This window comes from Sinocyclocheilus rhinocerous, unplaced genomic scaffold, assembly GCF_001515625.1.
Source record: "Sinocyclocheilus rhinocerous isolate Xijiao unplaced genomic scaffold, SAMN03320098_v1.1 scaffold869, whole genome shotgun sequence".
NCBI lineage: Eukaryota > Metazoa > Chordata > Actinopteri > Cypriniformes > Cyprinidae > Sinocyclocheilus > Sinocyclocheilus rhinocerous.
In genome coordinates, this window is record NW_015653483.1 from 1,050,182 (window position 1) to 1,065,081 (window position 14,900).

Genomic DNA, 14,900 nt, shown 5'->3' on the forward strand with positions numbered 1-14,900 from the left:
GCTTTTTTGTGCATGGATGAATAAATACAGACAAAATTACATCAAAATGCGCGTTTTGGCGAATATCCTAGTAAACGCAGTCGGTAGGCATATGTCTTAACGTAAACAGTTGAGAAAGAAAAGGCATGTGTATCAGTAGGCTATATTAAATCCGTTCTTCGTTCTTGAAGTGAAAGCAAACTAATAATAAATCTAATGCTGTCAAAGAAAAATACAAGTGCTCACTGCTCCTGACTAAATAACCTTTGTAGCATCAACAATTATTAATCTATATTTAATTTATACAGCGAAGACTATGCAGTTGTTTTGCATTTGATTATTACATTTCTGTAGCGTACCTGAAAATTTATTTTAGACTGAGCTGAAAAGCACTGTTTATTGAACTTGTGTCTTTGTTGTATTGTATTTATTTTCTGCTATTGCTTATAATTTGGTTATCTGTAGAAAAGATTTTTAGCACTGAGCCCATAGTAGCAGCCAGAATTGTTTTTCCAATTGTTTATTTTCTTTATTATTTAAAAAAAAAAAAATGTGTACACTCTTAAAAATAAAGGTGCTTCACGATGCCATAGAAGAACCTTTTTGTCTAAATGGTTCCATAAAGAACCTTTAACATCTGAAGAACCTTTCTGTTTCACAAAAGGTTCTTTGTGGCGAAAGAAGGTTCTTCAGATTATAAAAAAGGTAAGAAAGAAATGGTTCTTTAAAGAACCTTTGACTGAATGGTTCTTTGTGGAACCAAAAATGGTTTTTCTATGGCATCGCTGTGAAGAACCTTTTGAAGCACCTTTATTTTTAAGAGTGTAGGCCTATTTTTTTTGTTGTGAATGTCCTAATTGAGGTACAGGATGTGAACATTTCAGATAAATGTTCATGTTATATATTTTGGTTGCATTTATGAGTTAATAAAAATTTAGATGGTTGTTTAAAATAGATATATAATATCATAATATCGATACATCGATTGATATACTCCTGTATCGAATCTAATCGTAATCGTATCGTAGAAATTTTTGAGGTATCAGCAAATATCGTATCGCTGGGTATGAGAATCGATATCGTATCGTGACGAACCATCCGATTTACACCCCTAATTTTTATATGCTGTTTTGGTGCTCAAGAAAATAATAAAAGTACTCTTTTCTTTCCATGAAATTTTTTTTTTTATTCTTATTTGAAATCTTTTGTAAAATGTCTTTACTATCATGTTTATCAATTTAATGCATCTTTGCTGAATAAAATTATTAATCCATTTCAAAACTGTTCCCAAACAGTAGTGTGTATGTAATCAACCTATTACATAATACAGTTTGAGATTATGCATGTCAATTAAAAAATTATCAAATTACATGATATTCCAATTAAATAACTGCATATCAGTTTTTACTGAAAAAGCCCAAATTAAGTATTACTCTAGCAGATGACATATCAATAAATATAAGCCTATCACTGGCCTACAGTCCACAGCAATCCATTTTCCAATCAAGTTTAATCTGTCTGAGGTAGATTAGAGGCTGAATGACATTTTTGGCCGCCTCTCAAGACCCCTGTATTCTGTTTCAATCCATTGCATTCTCTAGATGTTTTTGAAAGCAAGAATGCATGCAGTGTAAATGGCTCCTTCTCATTCTGTGCTATTGATCTCAGTAAATGTGGTTTGGCAAGCCGCGTTACCTGCAGTAGCGGCTGGGACTCACTCATTTGGAATAAACATGAAGATAGGTCTTCAAGGCTGATTTGCACAGATGGTAGGAAAATCCCTCACTATGGAATTTATGTACGAGTCATGGGGGTGATTAGTTGCACATAAATTAATCATGTTAATATAACAGCCATAATATTTTTACTCTCCGGCTTTTCAAACGTACGCTCTCTGCTAATCATAACAACTTCAGGAGGATATAATTACCAAAACACACACAAAGATACTGACGTAGACTTTCAGCAGCTCTTATCTCTGTGAGTGACAGTGTGAAAGAGAGCACACAGGAGGAAGTACCAAAGCACATTTCCTCTCCTCTCTGTCCTTGTGGTGTGTGCGTGAGCAAGAGGACGTAAAGGATGGGGATCCTATCAAATAGATACCTCTCTCAACACTCTCCAGTTGCCAGACACAATGCAAAATAAAAACAGCACACGCACACCTCTGTCAGCACTTAAAGCAGGAAAGGCACACACACACACACACACTATAGTACTCTCTGCTGTATTCTGTCTTGAGGTTTGCAGTTATGATTGAATCATTACTCATTACTAGAAGTGCCCAGAGGCATTCCCAGAATCTGTGCCCACAGAGATTCCCAAACAGTTCAAGTGAGAAGACTCACTTCTGACTGATTAATGGCTGCAGCTAAGTAGATATCATGTGTAAACATTGCTTTTCCATTGGCTGATTTGACCATGGCGATCTGTGGGATTTGATGCATCTAACCACAAAATCTGACCGATAATGAATGCTGGCCATCATTAACAGTATAGTTGATCGCCAATTGTGAGGTAGCTAAAACACGACACTGATCTGGACACCTACTAATCACACCACCCACTACATCAGCTTAACTACCGGTGTAAGACGCAATGACTGGATAGAAATAGAAACAAAACGCATCCTCTTTTCACACTACAAATTGTGAATCATAATCTTAGGTTGTCTTGTTCTGCTCATACTTTAATGGGCTAGTTATTAATCCAAAACCAGGGTAAAATTCCTCAGTTCAACCATTCAGACTGCTTTAACCTGCCTTAAAAGGAGGCAGAAAAACATGTCAGACTGCAACTTGTATGAGAAGAAAATGTTTCTTGTGTAGAATTTAGGGCTGTCAAAGTTAATGCTATAATAACGCATTAATGCAATCTCACTTTTAAAAAAAAGGGCAGTTGAATATAACAGTTTGGGCTTTGTTGTTAATTTTAACCTTTAATATTATAGTAATGTACCAACTGAGAGGGTTCCCTGTATAGTTACAGCATTAGTTTTTTTCTTAAGAAAACCAAACTATCGTACAGATATCTTTCTGAATAATCAGTATTGGCGGAGAAATCTAGTATCATGCATCCCTAAAATATAGGGATGCACCGATACCACTTTTTCCAGTACTCGCCCGCTTACAGCATTAGTTTTTTTCTTAAGAAAACCAAACTATCGTACAGATATCGGCAGATATCTTTCTGAATAATCAGTATTGGCGGAGAAATCTAGTATCATGCATCCCTAAAATATATAAAAATATACCTTCAAACAAAATGAGCAGCCAATAAGGTTTATATTGCATGACCTCACTGACACTGACAACAGCCCTCGTCCCACACTAAAGTAGGTGACCTGACGAAAAAAAGAGAGTGTGTTCTTATCACCAGACAACAGGCATGTCACAGTCTGTGTGTGTGACTCACAAGTGCCCTGAGCTCCAAAGAGAGGGATATCTAATGCTCTGAAGCAGCGGCAAACCACTTTCACCCAGTGCAAATAAGCAATCACAAGTACGCAAAAAACACAGAGACTGGAAGTGTGTGTATGACACTCAGGCTAACACAAAATCTGCACACACAAAGCAAATACGACCTTAAACGTAGGCTGGCTTCATTCTCCAGTGATGTTCTGCATGTAGGTGACAGCGAGCCTAGTGGTATCAGGCAGTGAGAGAGCAGCGCCACACAAAGTAAATAAAAACCTCAGGACACACTGTGCTCAGCCATGTCTGACCGATCCCTACTATTGTGTCACATCTAATCACATCCATCGGCTAGAACCAGCAGCTCCTGCGGTGCCACACTTGCCCTACTGCACTCCATATCTTTCCTCTTCTACTATACTACTTGGCAGAGCAGAAGTTCATGGCAGTCTCTCAATGCTACAGCCAAGTGGAATCAAAGTTTCACCGATAGCACAAACATCTGTGAAAAAGCCACAGCAATTTACTCAACCTTACAAAAGAAGAAATTTTGAAAAACATCTAAATTGGTTTTCATCGTGCATTTAAAATATTTTCCGTTGGGTTTCACAGAAGACCAAAAGTTAGGTATGGAATGAAATGAAGGTAAATGACAAAAGAGTTCACATTCACAAAACGGCAAAATAGGGTTGTCAGTCCTGTGTTCGAGTCATTAATATGCTTGCATTCACACACATTGGTTATTTACGGGAGTGACAACTGCATTCTATTATAACCAAACTCACACCCACAAATTTTCAGGACTTACAATCATTTGTTCGGCGAAGCTCTGCTGTGTGATAGGGATGTAACGATTACCGGTTTGACGATAAATCATGACCAACCACGGTTAGTATTACCGTTTCATCTTTTAATTATCATTAAAACCGTATTAGATTACCGCGATTGGAACAACTCGCGATAAATAAATACTGTCCAGTGTCCAGCATAAAGCACAGTTTTAAGTAAACTTTAAAGTCTTTAAAGTTTAAGTCTCACATGCGCACAGCATGCAGAGTAGTTTCGTTTTGAGTGAAAACAGGGCGGAAAAGCTGGGAGGTTTTAAAAGAATTATACAAATTAATATAGGCCTATGAATGAATTAATTATATGAATGTACCTCTGAAGATAATTTTGGTCACTATAATAGTGATAAGAAATTTTCATACCGTTACATCCCTTCTGTGTGAACAGAACCAGACTGGGCAACTAGTTTTCTGTCACGCGATCGCAAATGAGGGGGACCCTCAGCTTAGGGTGGCCCAGGACGCAGATAAGAGCGGTGTGGCATCTGAAGATTTGATCCAGTTTTGTGGTCTGAGTGTGACTAAAACGCTCTGCTCATTACAGAGGTATAAAAGCTGAGGTCAGTTAACTAAGATTTGATGGATGAAACTGTGCCTCAGTTGAACTTTTGTCGTGTCAAGTGTGATAAGACTTTGTATGTTGCCATCTTTGATATGTACTTTGGACATGCGCAATGGTTACAGGTGATAATCACAAACAGAATACAGGCTTGACTTCAGTTGCACATTCATACAGACAGTATTCGGGCCTCTATTGTAAGCTGCAGTGGGAACAGGACATTTTGAAACTCATTCCTAAAAGTAAATACGGTCATCAATCCCAAACACTGACAGTATGAGTGTAGCCATATTCATTTTTAGGTAAACTATCCCTTTAAGTTGGCCTCGGTTTAGTGAAACCATCATGAAACGGCACTTGCAACCCATTTTACGCTCATAATGTGCCTTATTTCTGAATAAAAATTTATATTTAACAAGGCAAAAAATGACTTGAAAGTTGATTTTACCCATTAGCAGTTAGGATGTTTAGGACCCATTAGGATGTTTAAAATAGGGAATTCCACAGACCCAATGCAAAACCCAACAGCTTGCACAGCCTAGGCGATGCCAGCAGGAGAAGCAAGTTATTACAGTTTGATGAAAACGTTTACAGAGACAAAATTTCCCCCCCTGAATTATGTGTGCTGATGCATTAGTGCACAGTAACACCTAGAAACTGTATTACAGGGATAGTTCACCAACAAATGAAACTAGTATGACTCTTTTTCTGTGGAAAATAAATTATGTTTTTTGAGAAATGTCTCAAGGTCTGTCCCAATTTGTGTGCTTATGCATGCACTATCCTATGATTGTGAGTAATGCATTCAAATTTCAAAGAGCTAAATACCCAGATGATGTACTTAATATAAAATGCATACACTAGATAGAGTACATTGCTCATATAGTGTACAGTGCGTCATTAGGATCATACAATTAGGGATGTAACGGTATGAAAATTTCATATCACGATTATAGTGACCAAAGTTATCACGATTATCAATATTATCACGGTTTTGTTCAAATTAGATGAAAACGTTCAAAAAGAACTGATACACACACTGAAAACATTTCAATCAAAAAAACAACAACAACAACATTGCTTGTTGCTTCTGCGTCAGACTGATGCTGGCTGGACAAGATTTACCGCAAGTTTTCAAAAGCGCGATAATCAAATACGGTTTTGATGATAATTAAATTTTAAACGATAATACTAACCGTCAGGGCATTTTATCGTGATTTATCGTGAAACCGGTAATCGTTCCATCCCTAGTCTGTATTTGAACATTTTCAATTTCACAAAGTAATGTGCAGCCTTTTGGTCTGAGATTTTATATTATTAATGTTGACTATAACATTCTCTAAAAGCAGTCATTCATAAGCTAATGAAGCTACAAAACTCCACCCATCAGCATTGGCATTCATCGGCATTGAGAGAGACAGAGGCAGAAAGAGGCCAGGCAATATGAGCAGTGAGGTGTGGCTGCACTTACTGCACTTAAGAGCTCAGAGTGGAAGAAACTGGACGAAAGCTGAGAGGGGAGCTTGAGAAGGTACTGGCCTGCAACATCACCGCAGAGCTGAGGACTGCCGTAACATTCCCACATGCTCTCTATGGAGAAAATGGACTTTGATGGGAAGACAGAAGAGGGTTTATAACAGAATTTAAAGCAAACATCTGGGAAAAAAATATCTCAGCTTGTAACAGGCCACCTGTGAGCTTGCATCAGAATCTGTTAGTAAGATTATAGCTGGCAAATAGCAGTCACGACCACTAAAGCACTAAAATGGATATGCACCATGCCACCGAAAGGGAATGAGAATGCAGTTTGCTCTCAATGTTCAGATCAAATACAACTGCACACAACCACAACAAAGTGATAGTGTTGGATCTGCTTGTATTAAAGTTGCGATTAAATGGAAATAGCAAGCAGCACATCTTTTCTTCTGTATTGTGGCTTACATCCGAGTGCAATGGATTAACAAAAAAAAATGTAGGGCGGCACTTGGTTCTATGCATCAGTTGTTGATTCACTGGAAGATCGAGTTATGACGTTCTGATTAAATATCAAGAGGACAAAACATTTTCAAATAATGAAACATGCACAGATTAATTGTTCACAATAAGATCTATAACATGCATTTAGAAAATAAATGGTGAAATTTCCACTTCGTCTTTAAAATCTGACCATCATTTTAGTCCTTTACACATTAATTCTCATGTTATTTACAAAACATAGCCTTCCCTGTGAGCACCAAAACACATACATGTATAAGCATTTTAAGTGAACACCCCCCCAAACAAAACGGAGAGACCACCCACTTGAGCAGCTATTATGGTTACAGTCACCTGGTTACAAGCTGAAGAAAAGATATTGGTAGAAACTGCTTTCACTTGCTTAATGGTAGAGTATCACTTCTAGCTGCATAGTCCCTGTGGACACATAATAGGGTACTATATACACTGTTTCAGGATGAACCATTATAAAACAGGTGGATATGTGGAACAAAGGCATCACAGTGTTTATCTGTAGCATCATTAAAAAGCAGGTACACATATATAGGTTAATCTCTCCTGTATAACATCTTACACAATGAAATACTACGGTGACAGTATCAGACAAGTTTTCAAAAGCGCGATAATCAAACACGGTTTTGATGATAATTAAATTTTAAACGATAATACTAACCGTCAGGGCATTTTATCGTGATTTATCATGAAACCGGTAATCGTTCCATCCCTACATACAATGGAAGTCAAAGGTCACCAACACTCTTGGTTACCAACATTCTTCAAAAACATATTTTTGAATGAAAAGAAACACAGGTTTGGAACAACATGAGAGTGAGTAAAGAATGACAGACTTTTCATTTTTGTGTGTAAAGGGTGTTGACTAACATTCTCTCAAGGCTGTCACATTCATAAGCTAATGAAGCTACAAAACTCCTCCCATCAGCATCGGCATTATTATGTAAGAGAGAGACAGAGGCAGAAAGAGGCCAGGCAATATGAGCAGTGAGGTGTGGCTGCACTTAAGACACCGGAGAGCTCAGAGTGGATGAAACTGGTCTGGTTAAGACGAAAGCTGAGAGGGGAGCTTGAGAAGGTGCTGGCCTGCGACATCACCACAGAGCTGATGACTGCCTTAACATTCTCACATGCTCTCTATGGAGAAAATGGATTTTGATGGGAAGACAGAAGAGGGATTATAACAGAATTTAAAGCAAACATCTGAAGAAAATATCTGAGTTTGTAACAGGCCACCTATGAGCTTGCATCAGGATCTGTTGGTAAGACAGTAGCTGGCAAACATAGCAATGTCACTCAATTAAAAAAAAAGGAAAGAAAAAAGAAAACATGCACCATGCAACCGAGAGGAAATGAGAATGCATTTTGCTTTCAATGTTCAGCTCAAATACGACTGCACACAACTACACCAAAGAGACAGTGTAGGTCCTGCTTGCAATGTTTACAACAACGGCATATTAAAGTTACGATAAAACGGAAGGAGTGACAAATCTTTTCTTCTGTATTGTGGCGTACATTCGAGTGTAATGGATTAACGAAACAAACAAAAAAAATAATAGGGCGGCTCTTGGTTCTATGCATCACTTGTTGATTCACTGGAAGATTGAGTTATGACATTCTGATTAAACATTAAGAGGTCAAAGCATTTTCAAATAATGAAGCATGCATGGATTAATTGTTCACAATAAGCTCTATAACATGCATTTAGAAAAAAAACATTTTTTCCATTTCGTCTTTAAAATCTTACCTTCATTTTAGTCCTCCTCAACATTCTTTACACATTAAACTCTCATATTATTACAAAACATAACTATCCCTGTGAGCACCAAAACACTATACTATATTATTTCAAGTAAACACCCCCCAAACCAAACAGAGAGACCACCCACTTGAGCAGCTATTATGGTTACAGTCACCTGGTTACAATCTGAAGAAAAGATATTGGTAGAAACTAAAACTGCTTTCACTTGCTTGATGGTAGAGTATCACTTCTAGCTGCATAGTCCCTGTGGACACATAACAGGGTATTATATACTCTGTTCTAGGATGAACCATTATGAAACAGGTGGATATGTGGAACAAAGCAGTGTTCATCTGTAGCATCATTAAAGCAAGTACACATATACAGGTTCTTCTCTCCTGTATAACTCTTCCACAGTAATGAAACACTGCGGTGAGAGTATCAGACCTGCTGATCAGTTCAACTCCAGACTGGTTTTCCATTCATGCATTAGTAATGGTTTTGCTCAAGGACACATGGCTGAATAGTGATTCGCCGAATACCAAATCCCAGTCAGCTGTCAAACTAAACAGAGTCTGAGCATCATTCAATTCAAACGTGATCAAATACGCTGTCTAACTAGACGGCTCAGTGGGTTCTGACAGCCAGCTACGGGTTTCCTCCCGGGTGACTCAGGACCGAGAGCCGTAAAAAAAAACCTGAACAGCCCTAGTGTGTAACGAGACTCATACCGCGTAAGTTACAGGTGATCAAAACATCAAACGCGAGTTTTCAAGAGTAGCGGAGGAGATTTTAGATCATATCACCTTTGGCTTCGCAGTCGGCGCAGTATTTGTTATCATCCTCTCTCAGCATTTTGGACAGAATGGCCTGATGCTGCTCGTTCAGTTTCTGAGCCTTTTCCCTCTCCGATCGCGTCGTCATCTCGGCCCGTTTTCTGTCAGCGTTTCTGGATAAAATCACCTGTCTTGCCCCCGATTCACTCTGTTCAATTGTATCGTTATAGATGGAAGACCATCCCCTGTGAAATGAAACTGTGGTGGGCTCACGGCAACGGAGCGGCGGCTGGGTTGAGACAGATCGGCGGAATATGGCCGATTGGAGGAACTGAGCGGAAGCGGAAGCGGAAACGGAGACGAGGAAGATACGGTGAGCCGATTAAAATAGAATTAAGAAATACGGTGAATTGGGAACTGGGAGAACGTTTAATCAAATCTAAGTGTTATATTATTTTTTTGCCGATTTAAAAGTCAGACTAATGCTTTGTGAAATCCAAATATAAGAGGGCACTGTGACTCTTGCGTCATTGCTGACGTATGTATGTGTTGGTAGGTTGGACAGCCGGTTTGACGCGAAATATGTTTAAATCATATCTTACATTAACGTTACTTAGAATGTTGTCACTGGCCAAATATTTAAATCCTGGTAAATAGATTAATTTACTTTGGCAAAAGCTATATTACAAACTAGGTGACATTATAAGTAAATGTGCGAACGTTTAATGTCTACATTTTAAACTGTGACAATAAACTTTTTAATAAATAATAATGAAATTATTACAACTTATTAAACTTTAAACATAAATTTTAACCATGCAAAGTTTTAGCCACTTATTTTAAATAAACATCAAAATTATTTAGAGAAAATATATCAAATACAAAATACTATGAGAAAAACGACACTGTTCAGCAATGTATACCTTATTTATTGAATTTGCGTTCAAGATTCATCATACTCTGCAAGATATCAGTCAATTTTCCATCGGTTGTTCAGTTTTGTGATCTTTGCAGAGTTATTATAGTAATACCACCATCATGGTAAATGTTCATTTAAATGCTGATCGGGCTTTCTCTCCCAGCCTTGCTGTTGTGCCCTGATAATGCATTTAGCCTCTCCTTAAATGCTGATATGGTACTGCTTATCTGTAACAATCCATGTGCAGATACATAGGAAAACTTTTGCAGTAATAACTTTTTTTTCCCACGAAATAAAACTGAATAATTTACATGATATTAAACACAAACACATGTCCTTGTGACAAAACTTTCTATGAATGTATGAAATCTGACAAAAAAATATATATGTTGAATATGTTTATTCTTTGAAGAGATCTTTCAGGCCTTGCAGACTTTGTTACCCACTTTCAAAGAGAATGAAAACATTTGATTTCTAATAGCAGATTCTTTTCAAAATGTCAATTAAAGGCTGAACAGAACCGTTCAAGTAGTTCAAACTACTTTTACACAAACTATTCATCCTACATAGTAGGTCCATACAATCGGCAAAGACAAACATTCCAGAAATTCTCTTTTTGTATCTGTATACAGAATTATTACTCGCATTCAAATGTTAAAATAAATACATTTGGATATTTTTAACAGGGCAAATTAAAAATCAATACAACGTCCCTTCTTCTCCCAATCACCATATCGTGTAGGTTCAGGACCTCTGGGACCACCTTTCTCCTTAGTTTCTGGATTCACATCATCTGGAAATCCTGTTAAAGGGGAAATTAAATATTGTTCCATTTTATGTCATTAATTGTATAAACTTAAAATACATTTAATTAGTCATTTATTAAAAAAAGAAAGAAATTCTGAGCTATAGTTCATGTGCAGTGTTGGGGGTAACTCATTACAAGTGAGTTACGTAATCAGATTACTTTTTTTAAGTAACTAGTAAAGTAACATTACTTTTTAATTTACAAGAGAATATTTAGTTACTTTTTCAAATAAGTAACGCAAGTTACTTTTTTTCCAATTTATTGTGTATAGCCTATCCTTTCGATAAATACCTATGTAAATTATTGCACAATAATAATATAACTGTATAACAGAAATGACGTGTGTTCTTACGTTCAAAAACATCTTTAGATTTTGACTCGGTTTCGTCCATGTCAAAGCGTCCTTGGGGCGTTTTTGCTTTCTTTAACGGTTCTTTATCTTTGGCCACACCACCAGATGCATATCCTGCTGTCCTATGACATGCTGCAGATACATAGGAATAACAGCAGCGAGACACTTTGACAAATCCGTCGCAAACTGACATGTATACTCGAACACGATTCTCAGTAATAAATATAAAGGAAGTTTAGAAATTATGCATATCAATATGACATTTGTACAAATCGATGCCTGTTGTGCAAGCATGTCAATGAACAGTTAAAACCCAATCAAAGGTATTCAGGTTGCACTCACCAGTATAAGTCGACTCTAAAAATAATCCTTTCTTTACAAAACCTCTAACTGTAGTACAGCAAACATGTAAAAGAGACATTCTGCGTGGATGCTGTACTAGTCTGTTGTGAGCTTTTCCGTTGTCGCAGCAGAAAATTACACAACTCAAGAATGTTTTGACGATTGAAAATGACGATGCACGCGTCATCATTTAGGGACACAAGATACACTCGAGAGGATCGCGGCGGCGCTAACGAAGTGCAGAGTCGAATGTTACGTATATTTACATCTGCTTTGCATGCATCTTTTCAAAGCGAAGAACAGATTAGGAACTCTATGAAAATCAGTTACAAAATAGTACAAAATAATAGATTCCCTGTGAGACATAAGCGGTAAAAAAAAAAAAAATTATAATTTTACAGAACTCAGAAAATTACAAAAATACTGTTTTTGATGGTACCATGCCAATGCTATAAAAAATAACGAGCTGAAAAACTATGATATAGCCTATTAGGCCCGAAACACAACTATAAAGGGACATTTGATGAATTAATGAATTAAAGTAAATTAATTTGATGGAATATGTGACGTGATTTTTCTTAATTGCACTGAAATACAAAAAGAAATCAAAAACACTCTTCATCATGCAATACTATGAATAAGATCTGTTTTGATAGACATATGGATTCAGGTAAAGTGGGCCACCTAGATGTTTTTTCTTTTCTTTTCTTTTTTTATTACTTTTGTTCACTTTAAGGTCCAGTTATAATATTTCAATTTGAATACAGTTCATATAAAGTGTTATTTGCAAGCTATAATATACCAATAAACATTTTGAGATGCACTCCAGACAAAATTCTTTTCAGGTAAAGTGGGCCATTCCTTATTTATTAAAAAATTATTCTGCATCTTAAAAACACATGATATATATTAACACATATTATCAGACAAACATATTTAACCAACCCAAAATTATATAACCTATAGGTTATGAGTCAAATAAACCATGTGTAAATCCTTGTCTCAATTCATGTGTGAAATTCCAGACAACTGAAAGAACGTGTTGTGTTGACATTGAATTTGATGAAATCTGAATATCAGAATATTCAGAAATCAGAATATTGCCAAAAAATGAACTCTACAATATATTGAAAAAATGTGACTATAACACGACAGAAACTATAAGCAACAACAAATAGGCAAAAAAAATAATAAGAGGAACATTTAAAATGGTAAATATGTAAAAAAAAAAAAAGTGTTTTTGTCTATGTTCTCTAAACACTTTAAATTAACTTTAATTATGTTCATATTTTAAGCTTTATATACTGCATCTACATTTTGCTCCTCTCATCCTTTCTTCACTCCACAGATTGAACTTCATGCCTCAACTTCCTTTCTATTCTTTCTTTCCTTTCTTCCATCTCTGACTTGAATTTCCTGACTGCAGAGTCATTTCTGTTTTCTAAAAAAGTCAATTATACAAGTCAATTATAAAATAACCATTGAATGTCAATTTATTTAAAGGGGTGGTTGATTGCGATTTCACTTTTTTAACGTTAGTTTGAGTATAATAACTGAAGGTTAGAGGTCGGCCCAATTTACCTGAATCCCACTGGCCCACTTTATCTAACACATTCAGTGTGAAACAATGTGTATTGTGAAAAGCGCTATACAAATAAATTTGAATTGAATTGAATTCAGCCAAAGTGGGCCAGCAATATTTAAACACCTTACAAGAAAACTAACAAAAAAAAAAAAAAATGTATTCTCTGCATTTTATTCCCTGTTAACTCTAGTAACAAACAAAGCAGGAACTGTCCCAATAATATTTGTTTCCATTTAGTGAGCAACCTTATTAATTTAGAAATTTAAATCTTATGTCGAAGCGTTTTCTACCTTTCACCATATAAGGCAGTCCTCCTTTAAGGTGTGGCCACACCCAGCAGTGTCATGTTGCATGTAAGACATATGTCAGACATTATAAAATGTGTAAAATACAATATGAAAATAATAGGCTATACGTGAGTCTAAACACGCCCTAATGTTATAAAAAAAATAAAAATTAAAAAATTAAAAAAGCAACAACTGGGAAATGCATAGCCTTTTTCTGGAAATAGATTAGGCTATATTTAACTTTATTTTACGTAGCAACACACTAGCAGGTCCCTCGTTACTCTCGTTAATAATTAAGAAAACATCGTAGGGAAATTGTCAGGTCCAAAGATGGCAAAGTATCTTCAGGAAATTGTAGTACATGAATACTGTGTGAAATACTGCCAAACAAGGCCTAATGGAGGCCTACGCATACGCAACTATCGCGGAGTCACCTACTTTTTAAATCAATAATGTTTATAAGACATTATTAACATATGTTTATATTTTATAGGAAAGTAGGCCTTCGTAAAATCAGACTTCGCCTGTCTTTATTTGGGGCCCATTACGTCGTATGAAGTATATATGGCCCTATTTTACCCACTTTTTTATTCAGGCCAAGGGTTCGCGACTGCGTTCGTATAGTGAAGGCCTAGTTCTGACCTAAATGACTTCCATCTCTTAACATTCTGGAACGTTTTAAACGACACTTATGTAACACATTATACGATTTCGGAAGAGATGATGAAACTGATACCACCTTCCGATATTGGATAGCCTAAGCTTCTGGTTATTTTCAGGAACACCATCACATCTGCACATAGTTATCATAAACACACTTTTGCACTCTCCAATAGAAAAGAAAAAAAAAGCCCTCCATTTATCATGCAACCAAAACTGTCATTCACTAGAGATTCATCACAGATATGCAATGCTATCTGGGATCTATCCACAATGACAAAACCTGCGTGGTGTTGCTATAGGCTATAGTTACTCAACAAAAAGCGCTAAATAAATCGAACCGTTAGAATGACCCAGTCTGAAAAACGTCTGAACATCTGAAAGTCTGAAACATGACCACAGATATTTAATCATTCGTATCAAGCTATAATAAAATATATTTTATACACGCCGACATCTCCGAAGAAAGTGAAGGACAAATAAAAAAAATCTTGTAACAGTGTATTAGTGTATCAATATCATTGCTACCAAGTTGATTTGCCTTTTGATAAACTGTTGCTTGTGTAAAATGTAAATTCAGACAATAATAAATGGGGGGGGGGTAGGGTACTGTTTTACAAACAACAG

The 14,900-nt window shown here is 36.4% G+C and overlaps 2 protein-coding genes across 2 annotated transcripts in view; both read right to left on the reverse strand.

The window, feature by feature from the left end:
* smap1 (small ArfGAP 1) overlaps window positions 1-9,670 on the reverse strand; it is a 139,822-nt gene extending 130,152 nt beyond the window's left edge. The window contains exon 1 of the mRNA XM_016522700.1: window positions 9,351-9,670. Coding sequence (XP_016378186.1) covers window positions 9,351-9,468 — 118 coding nt within the window. The 5' untranslated portion in view covers window positions 9,469-9,670. The remainder of the gene's footprint in view (window positions 1-9,350) is intronic.
* A 954-nt stretch (window positions 9,671-10,624) lies between these two features.
* Window positions 10,625-11,929, reverse strand: LOC107716321 (succinate dehydrogenase assembly factor 4, mitochondrial-like). The gene is made up of 3 exons (XM_016522699.1): window positions 11,742-11,929; window positions 11,400-11,531; window positions 10,625-11,041 (listed from the first exon to the last, which is right to left on the reverse strand). The coding sequence occupies exons 1-3, from the start codon at window positions 11,926-11,928 to the stop codon at window positions 10,932-10,934; spliced, it is 429 nt and encodes a 142-aa protein (XP_016378185.1). The 5' UTR covers window position 11,929; the 3' UTR covers window positions 10,625-10,931.
* Window positions 11,930-14,900: the final 2,971 nt, after the last annotated feature.

Coding starts and splice junctions, on each gene's coding strand:
- LOC107716321 (XM_016522699.1), bottom strand. CDS start 11,928: ATGACGCGTGCATCGTCATTTTCAATCGTCAAAACATTCTTGAGTTGT. Junction 11,532..11,741: donor TTTAGAGTCGACTTATACTG/GTGAGTGCAACC, acceptor ATGTATCTGCAG/CATGTCATAGGACAGCAGGA. Junction 11,042..11,399: donor ATCTAAAGATGTTTTTGAAC/GTAAGAACACAC, acceptor CCCCTTTAACAG/GATTTCCAGATGATGTGAAT.